This window comes from Cheilinus undulatus, linkage group 24, assembly GCF_018320785.1.
Source record: "Cheilinus undulatus linkage group 24, ASM1832078v1, whole genome shotgun sequence".
Classification (NCBI taxonomy): Eukaryota; Metazoa; Chordata; class Actinopteri; order Labriformes; family Labridae; genus Cheilinus; species Cheilinus undulatus.
Genome location: NC_054888.1, coordinates 26,732,952 through 26,760,278, shown reverse-complemented (window position 1 = coordinate 26,760,278; position 27,327 = coordinate 26,732,952). Strand labels below are relative to the sequence as shown.

The 27,327-nt window shown below is 42.9% G+C and overlaps 1 protein-coding gene across 1 annotated transcript in view; it reads right to left on the bottom strand.

Annotated features, from left to right (window-relative positions):
- Positions 1–3,284: 3,284 nt before the first annotated feature.
- Positions 3,285–27,327, bottom strand: part of LOC121506245 (gamma-aminobutyric acid receptor subunit alpha-5-like) — a 45,899-nt gene continuing 21,856 nt past the window's right edge. The window contains exons 7-10 of the mRNA XM_041781957.1: positions 16,673–16,816; positions 6,111–6,263; positions 5,411–5,622; positions 3,285–3,993 (exon numbers count right to left, since the gene is read on the bottom strand). Of these exons, the coding sequence (XP_041637891.1) occupies positions 3,691–3,993; positions 5,411–5,622; positions 6,111–6,263; positions 16,673–16,816 (812 nt within the window). The 3' untranslated portion in view covers positions 3,285–3,690. The remainder of the gene's footprint in view (positions 3,994–5,410; positions 5,623–6,110; positions 6,264–16,672; positions 16,817–27,327) is intronic.

Genomic DNA, 27,327 nt, shown 5'->3' with positions numbered 1-27,327 from the left:
CTCTACATGTGAGACTGAAGGTGGGTCACAGCGACGTGCTGACTGTTCACTCTGTGGACACCAGACATTCCTACGATAGTTTCCACACACAGATCAGCACTGACCAACCTGGGCGTCAGCATTCACCAGCTCTGCTGTGATTGGTCAGAAACACACGCCTCATAAATCACACGTGGACCGTGTTGAAGGATCATTTCTACGCTGGTTTCTAGGTGAGTTTGACAAATGATGAGACTAACATAAAGATCTTTAAACGCTCCTCCGTCTCAGTTAAAGCCTAAGCCTAAACAGCTCTGAGCAGAGAACAGAATAATGATAATAATAATGTTATAAATAACTACCTGTAAGCTACTGTAGCTCATCTACCAGCCCTGTCAGGACTAAACACAGAAAAAACAAATGACACTTCATTCTTAGTTTCTATTTTATTTAGTGTTCAGAACTACCCGGTAAGTTTGTTTAAATAGGAGGTAATCAGCTGGGAAGTTTTTCAGAAAGAGGCAGGGACTATCTTATAATAAAGCTGTCTATGATATTAAATGATATTATGAGGGTTAGAGGTCAGGGGTTAGGGCAGGGGTCAAACTCAAGGCCTGGGGCTAAATCCGGCCCGTGGTACAGTTATACCCGGCCCACCAGATCCTATGATATTTAATTCTAACTGGTCCACCAGTATGAGGTCTGAGGATTTCCTCCAGTGTAAAAATGTGAACTTAACCATAATGATGAAAAACATCCTTGTTGAGTCATAAAAATTCATAAACAGTGAACATAATTTGATAAAAAGTCAGGAATGTGGGGGAGAAATTAGTGTTTTCTCTACATTTTCAATTTTGAATCTCACAGTTAGGACTAAAAGTTATGGTTTTGGCTTTTTATTTAATATTTTAACCTTTACATCTTATAAATTTGACTTTTTATCTCATATTTGTATCTTTTATATATATAATTTTAAATTTTAAATCCTATTTTTATCTCATGTTTTGACCTTTTTCAACTCCTAACTTTGACTCATGATTATTACCTTTAAAATCATGTTTTTTAATTTAATCTCAGTTTTTGGACCTTGTAAAATCATGATTTTGACTTTATCTTACATTTTTACCTTATTTTAACTACTAACTTTAACTTTTATCTCATTTTTTAACTCAAAAACTCATGATTTTTAATTTCATTTCATATTTTGACTTTTTAAAATCATGATTTTGTTGTTAACCTCATATTTTGACTGTTAAAAGTTGTGATTTTAAATTTTGTCTCAGTTTTTGATTTTTAAAATTCATGCTTTTATCTCATATTTTGTCTTTTTAAAAAACATTATTTTGACTTTAAATGTCATGTTTTTATCTTTTAAACTTTTAAGTTTGACTTTTTATCTCTCAGTGCCAAGTTTTTTACCCCCATAATTCATTTCTGGTGTAAATGAGGTCGACATTTTGTGGTTAAATATCGACCCTGTTAGACCCTCAGGTTAGACCCAGGTTCAGAATCCAGCCCCTGCTGTGACTGAGTCTGACAACCCTGGGTTATGGGTTAGGGGTTAGGGGATTAAGGTTTAAGGGTTAGGGGTTAGGGGTTATGGGTTGGGGGTTAGGGGTTAGGGGTTAGGTTTAAGGGGTTAGGGGTTAGGTTTAAGGGGTTAGGTTTAAGGGGTTAGGGGTTAGGTTTAAGGGGTTAGGTTTTAGGGGTTAGGGGTTAGGTTTAAGGGGTTAGGGGTTAGGTTTTAGGGGTTAGGGGTTAGGTTTAAGGGGTTAGGGGTTAGGTTTAAGGGGTTAGGGGTTAGGTTTTAGGGGTTAGGTTGTAGGGGTTAGGGTTAGGTTTTAGGGGTTAGGGGTTTGGGGTTTAAGGTTTAGGGGTAAGGGGTTAGGGGGTTAGGGGTTAGGGGTTAGTGGTTAGGGGTTAGTGGTTAGGGGATTAAGGTTTAGGTAAGGGGTTAGGTGGTTAGGGGTTAGGGGTTAGTGGTTAGGTTAGTGGTTAGGGGTTAGGGCGTTAGGGGTTAGGGGTTAGGGGTTAGGGGCTAGGGGCTAGGGGGTTAGGGGTTAGGGGTTAGGGGCTAGGGGGTTAGGGGTTAGGAGGTTAGGGGTTAGGGGGTTAGGGGTTAGTGGTTAGGGGGTTAGTGGTTAGGGTTAGGAGGTTAGGGGGTCGGGGGTTAGGGGTTAGTGGTTAGGGGGTTAGGGGTTAGGGTGAGGAGGTTAGGGGGTCGGGGGGTTAGGGGGTGAGGGGTTAGGGGTTAGGGGGTTAGGGGCTAGGGGGTTAGGACTAGGGTGGAAAATGCAGAATCAGCAGAGAACTGCAGACATTGTCCAAAGGTTAGAGTCCGGCTTGAATACCTCTAATGAGCAGATATTTGCCTCTAATATCAGACGGGTTAGTGATAGGAGTTAGGGGAAAATACCTCCTCATTACCAGACAGCTGCTACAATATGAAAAGGAATAACTTCATAATAATACATCATTACTAGGTAATTATTCCTTCATACTACAGAGTTAGAAGGTGAAATGCTACCTTATTACTACGTTATTACCACCTTATTCCTGAGACATTACCACCTATTACTATGAAGGTAATTAGGGCCCTGTGAAATAAAGAGCTGTGAGTTTGTGTTCCCTTTCTTCAGTAGAGATAAAATGGGTCAGAATCAACGGACGGTGTCCAGTTAGGGACAAACTTTAAACTGAGAAAAGGAGAACAGATGCTTTGAACCAGGTTATTAGATAATTTAGACGTTCCTTAGAGTTTGAAACAGCCCTCTGTTTACCCAGAATCCTCCAGAAATCAGCTCTACTAACAGTTAGAAATCTGAGTCCAGTCAGGTTTGATGACGCTGTGAGCCCACCTCTAAATCTACAGCAGTAGAAAACTAACTCTGGAGCTCTGGCAGCTGAGTGACTGACTCCAGCTCAAACAGAGATCCAGTCCTGAACTTAGTCCCATAAACCATGTGGACTGAGGTTTTTCAAGCTGACTTTAAACTATTTTAAAACAAAACTGAGGCACCTCTTCATAAAAGTCTTGAATCCTTAAAACGCTAACACGTATGTCTAACCTCCTGGTTGTTTGCTCTTTCTTTACGGCCTCAGCTTCAGAGAAAGCGGTCTGAGTCTGCACCAGGAGACGCATCAGCACCCTCTGAGTAAGGGGAACCTGCAGAAGCTTTAAAAAGACAACCAGATCATGAATGCACTGATATTAAAATGTCTTCATTGCACAGAGTGAAGTCAGTTTAAAAATGTTTGTTCTAGAGAGAATGCATGCTTTACTGCACTTTTTTGATCTCATAAGCTCAGTGCATTTAGCATCCATGATAAGAATCTTCAGCGTTTTTATTAATGCCTTTATTATTTTAGTTTTCACGTAAAACCCTGGCTAAAGTTGGAACAATGAGGAGAACTCCCTCACTGGGAGCTGGGCCTCCAGTCCAGTGCTTCCATCATGCAAACTGCAGCAGGACAGATGAGAAAAGCAAAGCAGTCGCTCTCTTCTTCAGAGTTTGGCAGCAGTTTCTTGGTTAAAAGCTCGTTTTTAGGTGGGAAAGTTGCAGACGTTCGGAGCGCTTGAATCTGGGAATGGTTTGTTTCAGTTGTTCAGGCGCTGACGCTTGTTTCTTTTTTTTCTAGTTCAGAGAAAACAGTTCTAGTTGGACCTCTTTAAACTCTTTTTTTAGGACCCGTCTCTGATAAAAAAGGAGATTATGTAGACGTGACGGCCGCTCCCTTCACCACGGGTTCTCTGTTCAGGTACGTGGCCCAGTAGACCAGGTTGAAGGTCCCAAAGAGGACGGGGAACACTATCCGGGACATCTTGTCGATCTTGCTGACGCTGTTGTAGGTTTTCTTTGGGTCCAGGATTTTGCTCTCGGAGGCGCGGAGCTGGACTGACGTGGTGTTGGAGATGGTGGAGATGGACACGTCCTTGGTGAGGTTGGGGGTGTAGGTGACCCCTGCTGAGCAAACGTTGTTTGGCTTCTTTGACAGCATCATCGGGTCTCGTTTCTGCAGAGGGGGAGAATCTAATCAGTTTTATGTCCTTTAAATTGTAGACTACTGTACCAAAAATAACCAAACACCTGCCTCAGAGACTCAGTGAACGTATTTCTCCTCTTTTTAAAATGCTACTCTACACTTTAATTCCCATTAGGTATCAGTGTAAATGAGGTATTTATTTTAAAGTTATATTTTAGGCTTTAATATGCTGTTATTCAGAGAGGAAGAGGGTGGAAAGAGTCAAAAAAGGGATGAGAGAATAAGGATGAGACTGCAGGAAAGAGAAGAGGCCACAGGCCTTGAACCCAGGCTGTGACCTCACAGCTCACCATCTCTGCCCCCTAGTCTGATTTAGATTAGATTCAGTCATGCAGGTATACATTTAGAGCAGAAGGTCACAGGATCATGGCTGCTTCTCCTGGCCTTCTGTAGTAAATATTTATTCCATAATTGATGCTGTGAAATGAGTAGTGATCAATCAGTCAGTCAATGAGTCAATTAATCAATCAATCAACCATCTATCATAGAATTTAAAAAAAAATTATATATATATATTTAAAGTAGAAATATTATTTTATTAGATAAAATTAAAAAAATTATTAATAATAATTATACCCTATATCTTAGTAACTATTATTATTAATCATTGTATTTATATAAAATTATATATATGAGATTTAATGTCAATAATAATTATGATAATAATTAGTTATAATTATATGATCATTTTTATTAATTTTTACTAGAATTATTATATAAAATCTTATATATATAATTTTATATAAATAAGTATAATAATTATTAATAATCATTTTTATGATATATGGTACAAAAATAATAATTAACAATAATTGTAATTTTACTGATATAAAATCACATATATGTACATATATGTATATATATATATACTTTATATAAATCACAATTATAATAACAATAATACCTATAAATCCTAATAATAATTATTAATAATTATTTATATAAAATCTTTTATGTATATATTTATATACTGTATATATTACACTCATATATATTTTAATCTCATCTGCCAAACATTAATGCCTTACCTATGAAATATCTTGCTGAATTTTATGGTATTTTTAATTTTTTTGTCTTGGTTTAAAAGCTGCTCTGTGATGTGAGCATTATCAAATATTTATAAGGAAGAGGGCATAAACTTTTTCACTGATATCAGCTGAAACGTGAAGTTTAACATCTCTTTAGAGTGATTCTCTCAGACTTTAGCTGTGTGAAAATAAGAATCCTGTCTGAAACATTACTGTGTTTAAAAAAGATGGGACATCAACGCTGTGCTCTCTGTCTGTGTTATCAGTGTCACTGAGAATAAACCGTGCAAACCCAGCATGTATGCATTCATTAGTGTTTATTATCTCTAAACGTCCGACTCGGTGCACACTGACTGTACCTTAGGGTGCTGTGCTTCCATAGCCTTCTTGCCGTCCCAGGCCCAGCTCCTTTTGGTGAAATAATTCACGGTAGCAAACTCGATGAGGGCGGAAAAGACGAAGGCATAGCAGACGGCGATGAACCAATCCATGGCTGTGGCGTAGGCCACTTTAGGAAGGGAGTTCCTGGCGCTGATGCTGAGGGTGGTCATGGTCAGGACTGTGGTCACGCCTGCGTGCAGACCAGGAGCAAGAATTAAAGGGATCAACAATGAGAACCAGGCTCAGGAAACACTAGGGGGCAGTCACACCAGCATCTGGATTACTTTACTTCAACTCAGGACAGAGGAGAGGGTCTGAGGACACATGTCTGTGTGATATTTATGTTTTTATTTTTAATAAATGTGCAAAAATTTCTAAAATTCAGTTCTCACTTTGCCTTGATGGAGTACTGAGTTTACATTAATGAGAATAAAAATGATTTTTTCTGACTGCAGCATCAGGATGAAACAGAACAGAACATAAAAGAGCTGCATGTCTAAAGCAGGGCATGAAGAGAACGGCCTTTTTGTTTCAAACAACTTTCCCAGAGTTTGGAAGCCCCGTCTAATAAATAACTGCCAGTCTGTGCTCAGTGGGCGACTGTTATTCTGCTTCATGGGGAGATTTCTATGACAGGAACACGACACAAAGAGAAATGAGTAAATAATCTGCCCTCACCAAAGACGGTCCTTGCGGGAACGGATTCTCTGTTTAGCCAAAACGACACCTGAGACAGGATTACGGTCATGAAACAGGGCATGTACGTCTGGATGACAAAATATCCAATCTTCCTCTTCAGGTAGAAGTGGGCCATCATTACAGTGTACTGTCCTGAGGGAGAGAGGAGGAACAAAAAAGTACACAAAAGTTAGATTGAAACAATAAACAAGGCTGTGCTAATGACAGAGATGTCGGTGTTAAGCAGAACCACGCCAGGGAAAATCCTGTTAGCCCAACATCAAATTATTGAGGAGGAATCGACCTCCTTATACAACACCGGGGCTGGTGACCTTCTGAACAACATCACAGTGGTTATTTAGCTGCTATGTTGGAACACGCCTCTCATACTCGTTTCTGACCTTACTGTGGAAGTCTGAATCCAAAGAAGTGCAGTCTATGGGTATAAATATGCACTCTAACATGGTTATCAATGATAACCAGTTCACCATAGAATCACTGAAGTACACGTGCAGATTTACTCATTTTGAATTTGATCTGACCACAGAACAGTTTTCCATGTTGCCTTAGTCCATTTTATATGAAGACGTTTCTAGATCCTGTTCACATACAACTTCTCCTTCACAGTGATTTCAGTCCAGAATCATGCCTGTTTTTACTACTGTGGCCCCTGAGGGCCCCTGAGGGCCTTCAGCCTTGTCCCTTGCTCTCAGAGATTTCTCCAGATTCTCTGAATCTGTTGATGATATTATGAACTGTAGACGGAGGAAGATTCAAAGTCTGAGATATTTTAATAATTATAATAATAATAATAATAAATTTCATTTGTAATGCACTTTACATTTGTCAAACAAATCCCAAAGTGCTACAATAAAAACATATCTAAAAACGGACTAGAAAACACAAAAACTACAAATCAGCCAAAAGACTGAATAAAAACGTCTTTAGCTGCTTTTTAAAAGAGTCCACTGTCTGTGGAACCCTGAGGTGCTCAGGGAGGGCGTTCCAGAGATGGGGGGCCCGTAGCGTGGAAGGCCCTGTCCCCCATGATGTGGAGCTTAGTGTTGGGTGGACGGAGACGGTGGCTGTGAGTACTGTGGAGCTGTCTGCTGGTGGTGATTTTACTTTGAGGAACATTTTTCTGAAATTGTTCCACAATTTTAAGACTCGGTTTTTCTCAGATTGGGGAACCTCTGCTCATCTTCTGAGAAACTCTGCCTCTCTAAGATGCTCCTTTTATACCCAGTCATGTGACTGACCTGTTGATGATTAACATTATTAGTCACAACTTTGTTGTTCTGTTCCTACGTTTTTGAAATGTGCTACTGTCATCCTGAAAATGATCCAACATTTTTTATGAAATGGTAAAATGTCTCAGTTTCAACATCTGACAGGTTATAATGTTCTACTGCGAATAAAATATGGGTTTATGCTTTCATTTACATTTTATATAGCGACCCAACTTTTTTGGAGTTATGGTTGTACACATGTATGATTCTTTAAAATTTTGCAAAATAAAGAGGAAGCTGATATAATTTAATGCTGACTTTTCAAGGATGTAAATATCTCCCATCTTATTTCAGCACCAGGGACAGCTCCCCTCCCTATCACTTCGATATCGCCCATCTTATTTCAGCACCAGGGACAGCTCCCCTCCCTATCACTTCGATATCTCCCTTCTACTTTCAGCACTAGGGACAGCTCCCCTCCCTGTCACCATAAATAATAGCAGGTATCTTTAATGATTGTGAGTCCATGACAATAGATCTTTCTGCTGTCTTGGGTTGCTGAATAAATCAGTGACATTCTGAGGTAAATTCAGATGTAGGGATGGAGATGGAGATGGACACAACATTCAGTTTAACACAGAAGATTGCATGTGAGGCTTTTAAAACAATCCTCTAGCCAGCAACAGTTAGTGAGAGCAGGAGCTGGTAAAGTATACAAACCCAATGACTGTCTTCTTACCACTGGAGCACAAATACAAACAGCTCTCTCTCTTCCGCTCCCTCTCGCCCTCACATGCAGATACACACACTAACATACACACACATAGTCCCACACACACGCAGAGTAATACACAAGGCTTTCTCTGGGCAAAATCGGATTTTTGAACCTCCCTAATCCCTAGTTACAATCTGCATCCTGCCATCAGTGAGAGAGAGGGAGTGTATGTTGGAGGGAGGGGGGGTGAGGCTTCCTGTCCCGGGATCCTCACAGAGTTCTAAGCCCCGCCCACTTCAGCCTGCCAATCCAAGCACAGACACACACAAATACACGGTCTGGAACACACATGAAGCATGATTCCTCCCTGCTGACAGCACAAACACAAACCTTAGAGCCATGGAGATGAAGGCGTACGGCTGCTAATCAGAGGTGGGATGGAGGGGGGCTAACGTCAGGACATTTTTATCTTCTTTTTCATATCTGACAGCTCTTTGTGGAATAATGATCAAATATTCCTGATGGGACTAGCTGGCACGTGAAAGGAAAAACTGTCTGAAACATGGCGAAGCACTGACAGCATCCTGAAGAGAACTTGTGTTTAAGCTGAGGGCAAACAAACGCTTCACCCCCTCCAGATCAATGTCAGCGCCGCAGCCATGCCTCCACCAGGAGATCACCAACACCACTAGCCTCCTACTGCGACCCCATCACCTGGGCCTTCTGCTGCCCTCATGACTCCAGGCTGCTCCGCTCACAGATACCCCATCAACTGCTACTGCTGCCGGAAACATTCAGGAACACCCAGGCGCTGCCAACCTGGGACTCCCCAGGGCCCCCTTTGCCCTTGATGCATGGATCCCAACAGGACTGGGGGCAGAGGACTGAGAAGGAACATGTTCCTCTGTTGGATCTTATTGCTTTTATCCCAAGGATATCTAATTTGCTGCGTTCAAGGGGAGCTTCCTTTCATGCTGGGGAACAACGCTGCCATGCTGGTCAACTGGTGAGTTCAGCAAGGGTTCAAAACTAGTGATTATCACCTGGCTCAGAAGTGTTCTTCACAAGCCCTCCAGTTCTTTCAAGCTGAAATAGAAGTGTAGACAGCTCCCTACTTTAGAGTGAGAGGGTTATTTTAGGAAAGATGTTGCCGTCTGAGACAGGAGAAGCCAGATCCTTGAAAGACAAATTGGTTGGACTAATCTCCTCCTTCATGTTCTCAAATTGGAGTGTTGTCTAATATTAGATCTGCTAAGTAAAGGCTCACCACAACACATTCATCCAATACATTCAGCTCTGGATCTTCACACAGAAAGACTCTTTGATTTTTAATTTATAATAAAACTTTAAAAATTTAAATCACAGCTTAAAGTACAGATCTGAAAAAAGAGGCAGATAAAAAAAAGACGCTGTAGACTTAACTCAAACATAGCCTTTAAAATGTAAACCCAATTTCTTAAAACAGAACTACCTTTTTATTGGTGAAGTTAACAGTGTGGATGGGCACACTGAACCTAACCATTAGAAAATGATGTTAGACTTCAAAACTAGGCCATGATGTCCACAGATGTCAGGAAAACAGAAAGAAACCTGAGAAATGAGAAAAACCCTCAGAAATACCCAGCAAAAATGGGTAAAATGGGCAAAAGCAAGTGAAAAATGGGCAAAAGCAAGTGAAAAATGGGAAAAATAGGATATAAATGTAAAAACCAAGGGACATGAATGGGAAAAAGTGGCAAAAAGCTGCAAACGCCAACAGGTAAAAACAGTGGCAAAAAGAAGTTGCAAAAATGGGCATAAAAAGGCAAAAAAAAAAAAAAAAAGAATGGAAAGCAACTAAACTGTGCAAAAGCTGCAAAGAACACAAGAAGAAATGTCAAAAAGAGGGGCCAACAAGGCCGTAAAGTGGCAAAACAGAAGAAAAACGGGCAAAAAAGGAGAAAAACAGTGGCAAAAGAGTGGCAATAAAGGGTGAGCAAGCAAATATGGGAACAATGGTAAAAGATGTGGCAAATAAACTGGACATAACTGTTGAAGAAAGTCACTAAAATGGGCAAAAACTAGCCAACTAGTGGTAAATATAGCCAAAAAAATCAGCATAATGGTAAAAAAAGGGGTCAAAGAAGTGGCAAGCATGAAAGGATTGAAACTAAGATGTGCAAAAAGCTGAAAAAATGGGAAAGAAATGTCAAAACCCTGGGTTTATCAGAGTCCATTCTCCAGGTTTATCAGGGTCCATTCTCTGGGTTTATCAGAGTCCATTCTCTGGGTTTATCAGAGTCCATTCTCTGGGTTTATCAGAGTCCATCCTCTGGGTTTATCAGAGTCCATTCTCCGGGTTTCTCAGGGTCCAATCTCTGGGTTTATCAGGGTCCAGTCTCTGGGTTTATCAGAGTCCATTCTCTGGGTTTATCAGGGTCCATTCTCTGGGTTTATCAGAGTCCATTCTCTGGGTTTATCAGAGTCCATTCTCCGGGTTTCTCAGGGTCCAATCTCTGGGTTTATCAGGGTCCATTCTCCGGGTTTCTCAGGGTCCAATCTCTGGGTTTATCAGGGTCCATTCTCTGGGTTTATCAGAGTCCATTCTCCAGGTTTCTCAGGGTCCATTCTCTGGGTTTATCAGGGGCCATCCTCCGGGTTTATCAAGGTCCATTCTCTGGGTTAATCAGGGTCCATTCTCTGGGTTTATCAGGGTCCATTCTCTGGGTTTATCAGAGTCCATTCTCCAGGTTTCTCAGGGTCCATTCTCTGGGTTTATCAGGGGCCATCCTCCGGGTTTATCAAGGTCCATTCTCTGGGTTTATCAAGGTCCATTCTCTGGGTTAATCAGGGTCCATTCTCTGGGTTTATCAGAGGCCATTCTCCGGGTTAATCAAGGTCCATTCTCTGGGTTAATCAGGGTCCATTCTCTGGGTTTATCAGGGGCCATTCTCTGGGTTTATCAAGGTCCATTCTCTGGGTTAATCAGGGTCCATTCTCTGGGTTTCTCAGGGTCCAATCTCTTGGTTTATCAGGGTCCATTCTCTGGTTTATCGGGGTCCAGTCTCTGGGTTTATCAGGGTCCAGTCTCTGGGTTTATCAGGGTCCATTCTCTGGGTTTATCAGGGTCCGTTCTCTGGGTTAATCAGGGTCCATTCTCTGGGTTTATCAGGGGCCATTCTCTGGGTTTCTCAGGGTCCAATCTCTGGGTTTATCAGGGTCCATTCTCTGGGTTTATCAGGGTCCAGTCTCTGGTTTATAGGGGTCCAGTCTCTGGGTTTATCAGGGTCCAGTCTCTGGTTTATCGGGGTCCAGTCTCTGGGTTTATCAGGGTCTGTTCTCTGGGTTAATCAGGGTCCATCTTCATCAGGGTCCATTCTCTGGGTTTATCAGGGGTCATTCTCTGGGTTTATCAGGGGTCATTCTCTGGGTTTATCAGGGTCCATTCTCTGGGTTTATCAGGGGTCATTCTCTGGGTTTATCAGGGGCCATTCTCTGGGTTTATCAGGGGCCATTCTCTGGGTTTATCAGGGGTCATTCTCTGGGTTTATCAGGGGCCATTCTCTGGGTTTATCAAGGTCCATTCTCTGGGTTTATCAGGGGCCATTCTCTGGGTTTATCAAGGTCCATTCTCTGGGTTTATCAGGGGCCATTCTCTGGATTTATCAAGGTCCATTCTCTGGGTTTATCAGGGGTCATTCTCTGGGTTTATCAGGGGCCCAGTCATGGGAACCAGTAGAAAATCTCCATAAACAGTCATGTCTAATCCAAACTAAAAAGCGTAGTCTCTTCTTTAATTATTTTTATGGATAGTATGATGTTGATACCACTGAATACAAACCTTTTAACCTTTTTAGAGTGAGTTAAAGTCACAGTAGCATTCTTTGAGCCAGGAGGTGAGCATAAGTTAGTAACTGATTTGTTCTTTATAACGGCTTCATCCCCTCCTCTCCTCTAAATGAGAGCAGCAGGCGTCTGCTTCATCAGTGAGGTGACAGTGTTCCTCTGCCTCCCTTTAATCAGAGCATAGAGACAGATCTACTGGCCCTGACAGCAAATGCATCTATTTTGGGGATATTTTTTCTCATAATATGCATCTTTGATGAGTTCTGATGACGTGCTGCCATGTGGGATCATAGCGGTCTATGTTTGACTTCCAGGAAAGCTTTCTTCTTATTGTCTGATTTTATTGAAACGTGTTACAGACACTGGTCTGCAGACTTTTAGGGCTTGTTCTTACTCAATTATGAAAGATATTACTCCACAATCCAAACTCTTAGCATGTGTGTTAAAGCTGTGAAAAAGCTCGTGTGAATGACTGCAGAGAGAGTCAAAACAGGACATTTACTCCGTGAGATTTATGAGGCAGCCATACTTAAGTGGACTGAATGTGACCTGAGGTTAAACGCAACAGCTGATTATCCAAACAAAAGCTTTCAGCTGCAGCCTTTATTATCTTTGGCTCCATAATATCAGGATGGCAGTGCTGTTAGCATCTCAGACTCCTGCTTCTCTTCTTTTAGGCTGAAATGATGGACTGTTGCAGGACTTAGACAGGCCAAAGTTTACGAGGACATTGCATTAGAACTGCGCTATAATCATAACAATGTAAAGGCATGCCGTGTCAGCCCGGAAACCAGGAGGCTAGGACTGGTAGAATGATGGAATGATGCAGCATCATTCACCCACGTGACAGGTCACATTGTCGGCATCACTGCTGCAGACAATGTGACTGTACACGTGCAAAATATTCAAACGCTTTCATGCAGCGTGCACAGATATTTACTACAGTTACAGTCATGCACAACATGCAAGTGTCCAATCAGTGCCTTGCTTTTGCCAAGACCAACAAGTAGAGCAGTCACAGTGATAACAGGAAGTAAAGCAGCGACTGTGCACTCCTCCTGGAACTCTTCAGTCTGCCTGCAGAAGCCAGGTGAGAGCCAGGCTGTGCATTTTTACACTAAAACAGGGGAAACCCATCCTTGTGGTAATGACTCCAGTAGAAGCTGAAGTGTATTACAGTTCTGCTTTACATAAGAGTTTTAAGCAGATGCCTTTAAACGCCCCCTCCCCCACCTCACCTCCTCGTATCCCAGCCCTGCTGTCCAATCCCTCCACGCAGACAGACGCAGATTTCCTTTTCTACGCTGGTTAGGAGCTTACTGGACTTTTATTACAACTATTTCTGCTATGCTTAGATTAGAAATACCCCCCCTCATCAACACCTTTAAATGAGCTCCTTTTAAAAAGTCCTTCCACAGACATTAGCCTGATAGCTTAGCCTGTAAGTCAGAATAAGTGAGAACTTTATGATCATAAACTCACTCTGCATCTTTGTGTAATTACTGCTGGGATAAATGTGCAAACCCACAACATAGAAACGCTCAGAGACAGCCGACCAACCAATCCCTCGCTGATCTGTGATGTCATCTTCTTATGCAAAAGCTGATGGGTGGTTGGATGGGGGGATTAACCCGAGGTCTCAGGTCTCTATCTAGCTCTCTGTGTGCGTCTGTGCACATGGGCTCATGTGGGGATAAGTGTTGTTTGACAGCGCTGTCCGGGCCTGTAGACAGCTGGTTGAGTGAGGGATAGGCTACTCTCCTCTACTGCCCTCCACTCATTGACTCTGATCCCCCCCTAATGTTCTCCACATTTACTCTGCACGGGCATTTATCTGTTCTAATCTACAGTTAGTTACATCACATTATTTGGTGTTACACTTAGAAAGCACAGTACAGTCGTCTGACTTCAGTCTGACTCCTGAAAACGTGCAGGGAAAAAAGGAGAATATGTGTAAAAATAGGGTAACATTTCTTCACTAGCATCTCTTTTCACTGGGTCTGGATCTTTCTCATGGAGGTTTCTTCCTTTAATCAGAACATAAAACTAAAGTAGGTGTTAGTTAATCAAAATAAATATCTAAATGGCTGCTTTAAACATTCTGGAAATGTTGTTAGCGAGTTGATTTTCATGGGGTTGATGCTACACAGGAAGAAGTTCATTGTTCATCCCACCCACCAGTGTTTTAAAGGTACAGTGCGTAAAAGATTGGTGAAATCTAACTGCTGCAACCAGTGGAACTTTAACAAAATCTATCTGGTGTTTGGTCTTCTCTGTGGCGCTGTAAAACATGCAGGATGCAAAAATCCAAGATGGCAGAGACCATGGAGGGCACCCTCCCTTTGGTTACACTTTATTTGAGAGGGCCCTAATTACCCACTAATTTAACAGTAATAAGAGCTAATTATCTCATAATTCCTACAGAATAAGGTGGTGATAACCTGGTGATAAATTGGCATTTTACTGAGTAAAAACTCTGATATATGGTATGTTAAGGAATTATTTAGGTAGTAACACTGTATTAATTATCAGGGAATACTTGTAATATTGTGTCAATTCTCTGGTAATTAGGTGGCATTTTACTTTAACCGCCTAACCCCCTAACTAGAAAAAGACTTTTAAGAAATAACCTGGGAACTGTATTAAAAAAGTATTACTATAGTGAGGGTCAGCCAGTTAGGGTTAAAGTCAGGGTAAAATACCACTAAATTAGAAGAGAATTGCCACAATGATAGGAAGGTTAAGGTCAGCGTAAAATACCATTAAATTAGCAGAGAATTGCCACAACATTACCAGGGTTAGGGTCAGCCAGTTAGGGTTAAAGTCAGGGTAAAATACCACTAAATTAGCAGAGAACTGCCACAACATTACCAGGGTTAGGGTCAGCCAGTTAGGGTTAAAGTCAGGGTAAAATACCACTAAATTAGCAGAGAACTGCCACAACATTACCAGGGTTAGGGTCAGCCAGTTAGGGTTAAAGTCAGGGTAAATGTCGCTAAATTAGCAGAGAATTGCCACAATATTACCAGGGTTAGGGTCAGCCAGTTAGGGTTAAAGTCAGGGTAAATGTCGCTAAATTAGCAGAGAATTGCCACAATATTACCACACAGTAAAAACTGGAGTGTTAATTTCTCAGTGTCAAGTTGATTTCACTCCTTAAGTGTAATTTTAACTCCACCCTGAGCTCAGTGGTCTTCAGTGTTGGAGTTGTTTGACAGTATTGATCCCATCAACACTGTATAGAGTCAACTGATATAAGCTCCGCCTACTTTCAATTCAAAATTTGAATAATTTTCCCATGATGCCCTCATGCAGAGTGTTCATATGTGTTTTAGATGTTGCAGATTGTGTTTGGATGTATTTAGATGATGCCTATTGTACAGTAATCATTGGTCAAAGTCCTTTGTTCATGTTTCTGGTGGATTGTTGAAGATTTTTAAGTTTTTAAACTTTCCACCATGAGTGAAATTGTTTACTGAGTAAGTGACTTTCTGCCTGTGGCAGTAAAGTGTAGTTTATGTGTAAAGCAACAGGTACTGTATGAGTGAACAAAGTGTAAGTGTTCATTGTTAACCATAAGCGTTGATTATATAATGGTCTTGTTAAATTACCAGAGTAATATACTTAGGCAATTGATTGATTATGTTATTAATCAATCTGCTGAAACACATCAGAAAAGAATGATGTTACTATGGTGTGAAAAAACACCTTCATACGTTGAAAAGTACCATTTAAATGCTACGATGTTTCACTACTGGAGAACTATATAAACTCAGCTTGGGTGTTAAATGTAACACTGTGGGAGTTGAATTACCACTGACATAGAGTTGATTTGTTATTACAGAAGAATAGATAACCAACACAGCTGGGAGTCATGTGTACACTCCTCAGAGGTGATTAACCTGTAGTGTTGTTTTATTAGCACTGTCACAGTGTCAGCCAGTGTTTGTTTTTTACTCAAGTTTGAGTTGATTTTACTCTGAAATTTTAACACTGTGGAAAGAGTTAATTTAACACCAATTCTGGTGAGGACCAAATACACCTGGACACAGTGTTAAATTTAACTCTTCTGTTGATTTAACACTGCAAAATGTGCTGTGCAGGGCTAGGGTCAGCCAGTTAGGGTTAAAGTTAGAGTAAAACACCACTAAATTAGCAGAGAATTACCTCAATGATACCAGGATTAGAGTCAGACAGTTAGGGTTAAAGTCGGGGTAAATGTCGCTAAATTAGAATTGCCACAATATTTTGAAGACAACACCTTCTGCACTCATTATTTGATCAAACTTGGAAGCACAGAGGACTAAAGAAAGAAAACTTTTGTCAGTTCTTGGAAGGAATTATGATAAAAAATTTCTTTCTGGATATCTGCTGCTTTAACTTTTTCGTACTGCTATAGCTGAACTAAGTTTTTCCTCACTGTGGTAGAGCTTCTCTCTGGTGCCTCACAGCCTGGCACGGTACTGGCACCGCTCTAAAGTCAGACTGGTTAACGTGCACCGCTGTTCTAGTGAGAGTTTATTTAAAAATATTTGGCTTTCTGCACCGTTTTAATGACCATCTTTAAGCTCCAACACTCCTGTAAAGCCCTGCAGCTTCATGAACTTTGTTCCTGTTTTGTATAGGCCATTTCAGCTCAGTGAGTTAATAAGACATCTTAACCTGCATTGATTGGATTTACTAGCTAACACACTGAAGGTGAGCTGTATGGAGGCAGCCCTGCTGGTCTTATATTTCTCTGTGTGTGGCCCACAGTATCATTAAATCTGGATCTCTGTCACACTGAGGCCCACCTCTGCTGGTGTCTATATCCTCTGTCCCGGCCGTTTGTCCAATCAGATGGTACTGGTTGAGTCTGGAGCCGTCCTCGGCCACCACCACAGACTTGGCGGCTCCCTGAGTCCAAGTGTAAACCACTTCTGAGACTGGATAAGCATCTGAGAGAAAGAAAGCAGACGAAATTAGCTGAGAAACTCTGTTTTATTATAACACGCTTCATTGTTCATGTTCTGTCGAGCTCCCCTCTGCCTTTGTGCCTTTTTGATTGAGTGCTGCTGCAGAGTCTGGCTGGCACATTCTGATTGATGGCAGGCTCAGGGCCAAAAATATAATTTAGTTTGCAAGCCTCTACATGCCTGTGCAGGCAGATATTCCAGTGTATTTGGTTTAAAAGCACACTTGTTGGTCAGAGGTGAGCTTCCCTGTCAGTCAGACCCAGACTGAGTCAGATTATCCTGGCTGTGCAGCATTACACTCCTGAAACTACGGGGAAAGCACGAATTCTTGTTTTTAATTCATTTCTTTGTAACAATGCTTCATTGTAAAGCCTGTTTATTCCCTGTTTTTGTAAATTAAACTGATATCATAATGTATTTTTAAATCTAACCCCAATAGAGACAGGGTGGAGTAAAACTAGCCCACATTGAGAACTTGCAGTGTGTTTTGCTGACTGTCACAAACACTTGTTAAACCCTTGGTTTGGCCTTGTGTAACAGGGTTGGCATTGTTTATTTATGGTCAGCAGATAAGGACTATACCTGAGTGCTTCTATTCTGAGTGTTCACTTGGCAGCGTGGCACTGCTGTTCAGAGCCGGTAGTGTGTGAATCGGCCACTCTCGGGCCAGCTGCCACGCCCTTATTGTGAGGTAGTTCCATTAGAATGAGGGATTATTAGTGAATTTCATTAGGGCTAGGGTTTGGGACGAGCTGAAGAGTTTGGCTAACAACATATTTGGCTCTGGTGCCAACGTCACAACGCTTCACACTTAACGCTCCGCTGTCGTCATGGTTGTAAGGCGAGAGGGCGTCGACTCAGCCAAAGGAAACACCTACAATGCCGTACTGTTACCTGACGAAGACCAACCAAAAGGACCATGACTGGAACTTTTACCTGACCTGTTGAAGACCAACCCAAAACACCCATGACTGGAACTTTTACCTGACCTGAAACTGTCCCAAAACACCCATGACTGGAACTTTTACCTGACCTGAAACTGTCCCAAAACACCCATGACTGGAACTTTTACCTGACCTGAAACTGTCCAAAAACACCCATGACTGGAACTTTTACCTGACCTGAAACTGTCCAAAAACACCCATGACTGGAACTTTTACCTGACCTGAAACTGTCCCAAAACACCCATGACTGGAACTTTTACCTGACCTGAAACTGTCCAAAAACACCCATGACTGGAACTTTTACCTGACCTGAAACTGTCCCAAAACACCCATGACTGGAACTCTAGAGGATGTTTACTCTGTAGTCTCTAAACTAAGTTTGTAGCATTTACAGTGTGAATTGTTTTTAGAGGATAGGGATACGTCCTTATATCAGAACTTTAACGGTCTTCATCCATGAAAAGGGTAAGCCACAGAAGGTGTTGAAAGGGCAGGCTGTTCTCAGAGGCTGTACAGAAGCATTTTCATATCCCTGTGCATCTTATCATCTTACACGGTCTGCTCCAAAAACTAAAATGTATGAACATGAGAAACCAGAGGAACCAGGGGAAGCAGAGGAACCAGAGGGACAAGGGAAACCAGAGGAACAAGAGGAACCAGAGGAACTAGAGGAACCAGAGGAACCAGAGGAACTAGAGGAACCAGAGGAACCAGAGGAACCAGAGGAACTAGAGGAACCAGAGGAACCAGAGGAACCAGAGGAACTAGAGGAACCCAAAAGAACCAATGGAACCAGAGGAACTAGAGGAACCAGGGGAACCAGAGGAACCAGAGGAACCAGAGGAACTAGAGGAAAAAGAGGAGCCAGAGGAACAAGAGGAGCCAGAGGAACAAGAGGAACCAAAGAAAATAGAGGAACCAGAGGAACTAGAGGAAAAAGAGGAACCAGAGGAACAAGAGGAACCAGAGGAACCAGAGGAACTAGAGGAAAAAGAGGAACAAGAGGAACCAGAGGAACTAGAGGAACCAGAGGAAAAAGAGGAACCAGAGGAACAAGAGGAACCAGAGGAAATAGAGGAACCAGAGGAACTAGACGAAAAAGAGGTGCCAGAGGAACAAGAGGAACCAAAGAAAATAGAGGAACCAGAGGAACTAGAGGAAAAAGAGGAACCAGAGGAACAAGAGGAACCAGAGGCACCAGAGGAATAAGAGGAACTAGAGGAAAAAGAGGAACAAGAGGAACCAGAGGAACCAGAGGAACTAGATGAACCAGAGGAACCAGAGCAACCAGGGGAACCATAGGAACCAGGGGAACCAGAAGAACCAGAGAAACCAGAGGAACTAGAGGAACCAGAGGAACCAAAAGAACCAGAGGAACCAGAGGAGCCAGAGGAACCAGAAGAACCAGAGGATCTAGAGGAACCAGAGGAACCAGGGTAACCAGAAGAACCAGAGGAACCAGAGGAACAAGAGGAACTAGAAGAACCAGGGCAACCAGAGGAACCAGAAGAACCAGGGTAACCAGAGGAACCAGGGTAACCAGAGGAAACAGGGTAACCAGAAGAACCAGAAGAACCAGAGGAACCAAATGAACCAGAGGAACTAGTCGAACCAGAGGAACCAGAGGAACTAGAGGAACCAGAGGAACCAGAGCAACCAGGGGAACCAGAGGAACCAGGGGAACCAGAGGAACAGGATGAACCAGAGGAACCAGTGGAACCAAAGGGACCAGAAGAACCAGGGTAACCAGAGGAACCAGAAGAACCAGAGGAACCAAAGGGACCAGAAGAACCAGGGTAACCAGAGGAACCAGAAGAACCAGGGTAACCAGAGGAACCAGAAGAACCAGGGTAACCAGAGGGTGTTTTTCTCCTGGATGAGGAGAAGAGCATTGTGTTATCCTGGAGAATCGTTGGTGATCAGACCGGGCGATGGTTCTCACAGAAGTCTGTAAATGTTCATTCATATAATCCGTCCGTGTGCATCAGAGTCTCAGAGAAGGAGCAATCATGCACTGATTCACCACTTACAGTATGCTGAGCAGGATTTCTGTGGGCTGAAAGCAGCAACGGCTGAGCGGTGACTCATCAGACCATATTTTGTTGTTTTTCTCCGGCTCACCTTACATCATCATGTGCAAATGTATGCACTGATGAGAGGAACTATCTGTTTGTGAGCATCCATCTGCAGGCCAGCTCGTGTTTATCAGGAGGCAATCATGCTGTATTATAGGAGATGGTTAGTCTCTGAGTGCCTTTTAGGATCCTGATTCATACACTTACTCTTTTAGTGTTCATTAAGGCTCCATATCAAAGAATGTTCCAGCTGAGCTATCACATCAGCACAGGAATCTAAGGCTGCGTCATCTCAGAAACACGGTTACATCCATGAGCCAACCATTAAGTGAATACCTGGGACAATTGCTTTAACTACTCAGTGTATTTTTGAGCTGTGTGGCTGAGAGCCAGCAGGTAATTAGGATCAGGTTGTATAGGCCAGAGTAAAGGATAAGATGTTCTTAACCTCATCTAACCTCACTCTCTACTAGAACCAGGGCTGCAAACTGAATATTACAGAAAAGCAGAGGCAGCTTTAATGCTTTAGCTTTAGATTTTAACTGCCTGAAGTCCAATGGGCCACATGTGGAAGTGTGTTTGGACTTTTCAGGAGTTCCAGTTTATGGTGCTGATAAATCTCTGTCAGACTGAATATGATCTTCCTCTAGGACTCATTTTACCCTCTACCTTTACAAGCCCTCCAGGGCCAACTGCTGAGAAGCATCCCCACAGCACGGTGCTGCTGAGAAGCATCCCCACAGCACGGTGCTGCTGAGAAGCATCCCCACAGCACGGTGCTGCTGAGAAGCATCCCCACAGCATGATGCTGCCACCAGCGTGCTCCACAGTGGGGATGGTGTGTTTGTGGTGATGTCAGTGTTTGGCGTCTTGTCTGATGGTCTCAAAGCTCCATTCTGGTCTCATCAGACCAAAGACCTTTCTTCCTCTTGACCATGGAGTCTCCCACAGTCCTTCTGGTGAACTCTAGTCCAGATTGAATCTGAGTTTTCTCCCACAGTGTCTTTCTCTTTGCCACTCTCTGAAGCCTGGACCTCCTTCAGAGTAGTCATAGGTGTCTCTCTCTCTAGTCTCCTTCTTGAGGACGGTCTGATCTAGGCAGATTTACACATGTGACATACTTCTTCATTTCTTCATGATGGATTTAACTGAACTCTAGACCTTCCAGACACAGGTGTTTTTATACTACAATCACTCAGAGACATATTATAGTACAGATTTTTATTTAATTGGTATTTCTTTGCAGAAATCTGTTTTCACCTTGACATTAAAGAGAGTTTTTTAAGTAAAAAGCCAAATGAAATTGTCCAACATTAATTTATAAATGTGACCAAAGCTGGTAAAAACTCCTGCAAGTCGTCCGAGGTCATTTTTGAGTTTTTTACACATTATGACAGTGTAGATTCCAAGCTTTCTAATGGTGCATCATCACCTTAATCTGAGCATATTTCACAAAGATATGCTCATTTGAATGTTAACTTCTAGTTTCTGTTTGTTCTGAGAAAACCAGGCTCCAGGTTTCAGGACTTCTCCTACCTTCAGGCAGGCCAGGTAATGGGTGTGAACAACAGAGCCACATTTACATAAAGTCCACCCAAACCAAGCTTCTGAATCAGACTGGTGACGCTCATCAAAATATTCCCATAGGAAATCCACCTTCATCAAACTTTCACTGTGGAGTGATCCTGAAGACGTCCCAAGTCTGTTGATAATTCTTGCCGCTTCTTCATCGTCTCTTCTACTTTTCTTCGCTGCAGGGTGCATCTTGAGGCTTGTTGATAAAGGTGATAACTAGAAACAGCTATATTTATGTGCCGGGGGAGGGGTGGCGTTTGAGCCATGCAGTGTTTGTTATTGTCCATCTCAATGAGTGAAACTGGGAACACTGGCAGACTGAGCGGCCAATTATCACCCAGCAATTTCACTTTCCCCTCCCCTCAATCTCCCCACAGGAACTCTGAAAACAGGGCATTTTAAAACACAAAATTAACGCTTTTAAATATCACATCTGTGTTACTTTTTTCACTGAATGACTAGTTTAAATGTGGGACTTGCATAAAATGAGAAAAAAACAAAAAACGATCATTTTGAAGAAAACGATTTGTATCCATTTTTCTCAACCAGTGGAATGCTGACCTGCAGGAACTTTATCTGGCTTCAGTCACAAATTAGTAAAAAGGTAAAACATCCAAAGAGGTGAATATTTTTTATAGACACTGTATATTTTAGTAGCTTACATTAATGTTGATTTTTTGTATTTTTTTTAACTGGTACATGGACTCCTGATAATACTCCATAGCATTTTAAGCCATGGATTCAAAGTGTTAAAGTCTAAATATGGTCATATGTTCTGCATAGATTTGTGGATGACACAGTCAGCCTTAGAAGAGGAGATATTCAAGCATTAGAAGCTCTTTAAAGCCTTCCAAAACTTCTCTGCTTCTTTACTGAAGTAGTGTGGGGCCAGACCGAGTGATCACATCATCTCATAGTAAAAAAAAGTACAGGGAGAGGTTTTCTGGCTTTTTTCAACATTGGGGATTAATTCTCAGCTTCTTTCATTACACTGGATGTTGTCCTCATTCATCCCCCTGCTGATGACCATAAAACTGCACATCTATTTACTGTACTACTGTCAAAGACCTGTGGGCTTAAATGATTGTTGTATCAGCTATTTTAAATCTCAACTCATCTCACTTTACATGGAGCCACATTTGTAAGGAGCATGCATGTGTGGGATGAGCAGCAGAGCTGAGTACTGGAGGAAATCTCAATGCAGACGAGATTCTGCAACCGGCATCAACCCCGTACCTCCACAGTCTGGGACTGAACTCCATCCTCCAGGAGAGGATAGGAGAGCCTGGGGAGGAGGAGGAAGCTGTTTTGGTTGTTCCACACACCACTGAGGCTCCTGTTTGTTAAATAATGACATTTTTTAATGCCAATACGTCTTCAGACCTCAATCATCCAATCCACCAAGTCCAAGTCTTGGTTTTTCATGGACCAGCCCACATCCTCAGCAGGTTTATCTGGCACTAAGGGTGGAGTAGGTGGACTGAGAGGAGGTTCAGCGTGTAAAGGGAAAAGCCATCTAAGGACAAAGACTAAATCAGGGCTGAGATCAGGGCAGGTGAGGACGTATAAAAAGAACCGCTGAGGAGGGAGATCTTAGCTTCGGCAGGACTCTAACCCTTCTAAAATGCACTGTTGCCATTAACACATTATTCCTATTATACACTTACACCTCTCACCTGCAGGGCAATACACCGCCCTGATCAGGTTAGAGTTTGCCATGGGCAGGACCAGCAGCTCCTTACTCTCTAATAGGATTCCAGTCAAGTGTGCATCTCCTGCATAGTGAGTGTGGGTGGAGCGCGTCTCACAGCAATCTGGGGATAAGAGCCTCATCCTTTTAGCCCAAGAAGCTTCTAAGGTGTGGCTGTTGGCCAGATCGGTCTTTAAATACCCCCAGGGCCACTCAGGTTTCTATACATGTCCTCACTGCTAGGTCACACAAACAAGCCATCCTGTTAGGGAGGCACTGATGGGAACCCGTGGGATCAGTGGCCTAATTAGTGCTGAATATGCAGTTTCTCTGCTCTCCTGTCACAGTGAACTCCTCCAGTGGCTGTGAGTGCTGCTAGCCCCAGGCAAGCACGAATACAACTTTGACTTCTGATGCTTCAAAACCCTCACAAGCTAACGTCAGACAGCATATTCAGACAGGAAAACAGGGAGGGTGACCTCCTCCCCCAGGACAGTCCTGTTAACGGTTAAATGTTAGAGATAGAGGCTCTAAAGAAGAGACTGCTAATTATAAATGCTAACCTGGAATAATTGATGCATAGCATGTAAGATGTATGAGATATTTCTGACTAAAATAAGACTCAACCACCTCCTACTATACCTCCATTCATGAGCATACAGTCTGAGCATCTCCTGTGAATGGGCTGCAGCCCCTCCTAATCAGTAACCACAGTATTAGACTCCACAGTGAGGTACAACAGGTCTATGTCGCTCTATGGCAGGCTTCCACACGTCAGACTTTTTACTGCTGCCAAAAAAACTGAAAGCAAACAAGAGATGGCAGATGTTTAGAGGCAGAGCCACGCTCCGGACTCATAGTCCTTGTTCCAGTTTTCTTTGTAAGGGAACCTCTGAGCAGCCTCTCATTAGTGATTCAGACGGCTTCTTAGAAGTCAGGAAGTCTTTGTTTTAACATCTTGACCCACTAAACATGCACCCACTGTTGTAGTGTTGGCCCAATGAGATCATTATTGACGGGGTAAACCATGCACCCAGTGGTAGAGTGTCCTGTCTCTTGTCCTGTCTGTTGTCTTGTCTCTTGTCCTGTCTCTTGTCCTGTCTCTTGTCTTGTCTCTTGTCTTGTCTCTTGTCCTGTCTGTTGTCTTGTCTCTTGCCCTGTCTCTTGTCCTGTCTCTTGTCCTGTCTGTTGTCTTGTCTCTTGCCCTGTCTCTTGTCCTGTCTCTTGTCCTGTCTCTTGTCTTGTCTCTTGTCCTGTCTGTTGTCTTGTCTCTTGTCTTGTCTCTTGTCCTGTCTGTTGTCTTGTCTCTTGTCCTGTCTCTTGTCCTGTCTCTTGTCCTGTCTCTTGTCCTGTCTCTTGTCTTGTCTCTTGTCTTGTCTGTTGTCTTGTCTCTTGTCTTGTCTCTTGTCCTGTCTCTTGTCCTGTCTTTTGCCTTGTCTCTTGTCCTGTATGTTGTCTTGTCTCGTCTTGTCTCTTGTCCTGTCTCTTGTCCTGTCTCTTGTCTTGTCTCTTGCCCTGTCTCTTGTCTTGTCTCTTGCCCTGTCTCTTGTCTTGTCTCTTGTCTTGTCTCTTGTCCTCTCTCTTGTCTTGTCTCTTGTCCTGTCTCTTGTCTTGTCTCTTGTCCTCTCTCTTGTCTTGTCTCTTGTCCTGTCTCTTGTCTTGTCTCTTGCCCTGTCTCTTGTCTTGTCTCTTGTCCTCTCTCTTGTCCTCTCTCTTGTCTTGTCTCTTGTCCTCTCTCTTGTCCTGTCTCTTGTCCTGTCTCTTGTCTTGTCTCTTGTCTTGTCTCTTGTTCTCTCTCTTGTCCTCTCTCTTGTCTTGTCTTTTGTCTTGTCTCTTGTCCTCTCTCTTGTCTTATCTCTTGTCTTGTCTCTTCTCCTCTCTCTTGTCTTGTCTCTTGTCCTCTCTTTTGTCTTGTCTCTTGTCTTGTCTCTTGTCCTCTCTTTTGTCTTGTCTCTTGTCTTGTCTCTTGTCCTGTCTCTTGTCCTGTCTCTTGTCCTGTCTGTTGTCCTCTCTCTTGTCTTGTCTATTGTCCTGTCTGTTGTCTTGTCTCTTGTCTTGTCTCTTGTCCTGTCTCTTGTCCTGTCTCTTGTCCTCTCTCTTGTCCTCTCTCTTGTCCCGTCTCTTGTCCTGTCTCTTGTCCTGTCTCTTGTCTTGTCTCTTGTCTTGTCTCTTGTCCTGTCTGTTGTCTTGTCTCTTGTCTTGTCTCTTGTCCTGTCTTGTCTCTTGTCTTGTCTCTTGTCCTGTCTGTTGTCTTGTCTCTTGTCTTGTCTCTTTTCCTGTCTGTTGTCCTGTCTCTTGTCTTGTCTCTTGTCTTGTCTCTTGTCCTCTCTTTTGTCTTGTCTCTTGTCTTGTCTCTTGTCCTCTCTTTTGTCTTGTCTCTTGTCCTGTCTCTTGTCCTCTCTCTTGTCTTGTCTCTTGTCTTGTCTCTTGTCCTGTCTCTTGTCCTGTTTCTTGTCCTGTATCTCGTCCTGTCTCTTGTCCTGTATCTTGTCCTGTCTCTTGTCCTGTCTCTTGTCCTGTCTCTTGTCCTGTGTCTCGTCCTGTCTCTTGTCCTGTATCTTGTCCTGTATCTCGTCCTGTCTCTTGTCCTGTATCTTGTCCTGTCTCTTGTCCTGTCTCTTGTCCTGTCTCTTGTCCTGTGTCTCGTCCTGTCTCTTGTCCTGTATCTCGTCCTGTATCTCGTCCTGTCTCTTGTCCTGTATCTTGTCCTGTATCTTGTCCTGTCTCTTGTCCTGTCTCTTGTCCTGTGTCTCGTCCTGTCTCTCGTCCTGTCTCTTGTCCTGTCTCTTGTCCTGTGTCTCGTCCTGTCTCTTGTCCTGTATCTCGTCCTGTCTCTTGTCCTGTCTCTTGTCCTGTCTCTTGTCCTGTCTCTTGTCCTGTCTCTTGTCCTGTATCTCGTCCTGTCTCTTGTCCTGTTTCTTGTCCTGTCTCTTGTCCTGTATCTTGTCCTGTATCTCGTCCTGTCTCTTGTCCTGTATCTTGTCCTGTCTCTTGTCCTGTCTCTTGTCCTGTCTCTTGTCCTGTGTCTCGTCCTGTCTCTTGTCCTGTATCTCGTCCTGTATCTCGTCCTGTCTCTTGTCCTGTATCTTGTCCTGTCTCTTGTCCTGTCTCTTGTCCTGTCTCTTGTCCTGTGTCTCGTCCTGTCTCTCGTCCTGTCTCTTGTCCTGTCTCTTGTCCTGTGTCTCGTCCTGTCTCTTGTCCTGTATCTCGTCCTGTCTCTTGTCCTGTCTCTTGTCCTCTCTCTTGTCCTGTCTCTTGTCCTGTCTCTTGTCTTGTCTCTTGTCTTGTCTCTTGTTCTCTCTCTTGTCCTCTCTCTTGTCTTGTCTTTTGTCTTGTCTCTTGTCCTCTCTCTTGTCTTATCTCTTGTCTTGTCTCTTCTCCTCTCTCTTGTCTTGTCTCTTGTCCTCTCTTTTGTCTTGTCTCTTGTCTTGTCTCTTGTCCTCTCTTTTGTCTTGTCTCTTGTCTTGTCTCTTGTCCTGTCTCTTGTCCTGTCTCTTGTCCTGTCTGTTGTCCTCTCTCTTGTCTTGTCTATTGTCCTGTCTGTTGTCTTGTCTCTTGTCTTGTCTCTTGTCCTGTCTCTTGTCCTGTCTCTTGTCCTCTCTCTTGTCCTCTCTCTTGTCCCGTCTCTTGTCCTGTCTCTTGTCCTGTCTCTTGTCTTGTCTCTTGTCTTGTCTCTTGTCCTGTCTGTTGTCTTGTCTCTTGTCTTGTCTCTTGTCCTGTCTTGTCTCTTGTCTTGTCTCTTGTCCTGTCTGTTGTCTTGTCTCTTGTCTTGTCTCTTTTCCTGTCTGTTGTCCTGTCTCTTGTCTTGTCTCTTGTCTTGTCTCTTGTCCTCTCTTTTGTCTTGTCTCTTGTCTTGTCTCTTGTCCTCTCTTTTGTCTTGTCTCTTGTCCTGTCTCTTGTCCTCTCTCTTGTCTTGTCTCTTGTCTTGTCTCTTGTCCTGTCTCTTGTCCTGTTTCTTGTCCTGTCTCTTGTCCTGTATCTTGTCCTGTCTCTTGTCCTGTCTCTTGTCTTGTATCTTGTCCTGTCTCTTGTCCTGTTTCTTGTCCTGTCTCTTGTCCTGTATCTTGTCCTGTATCTCGTCCTGTCTCTTGTCCTGTATCTTGTCCTGTCTCTTGTCCTGTCTCTTGTCCTGTCTCTTGTCCTGTGTCTCGTCCTGTCTCTTGTCCTGTATCTCGTCCTGTATCTCGTCCTGTCTCTTGTCCTGTATCT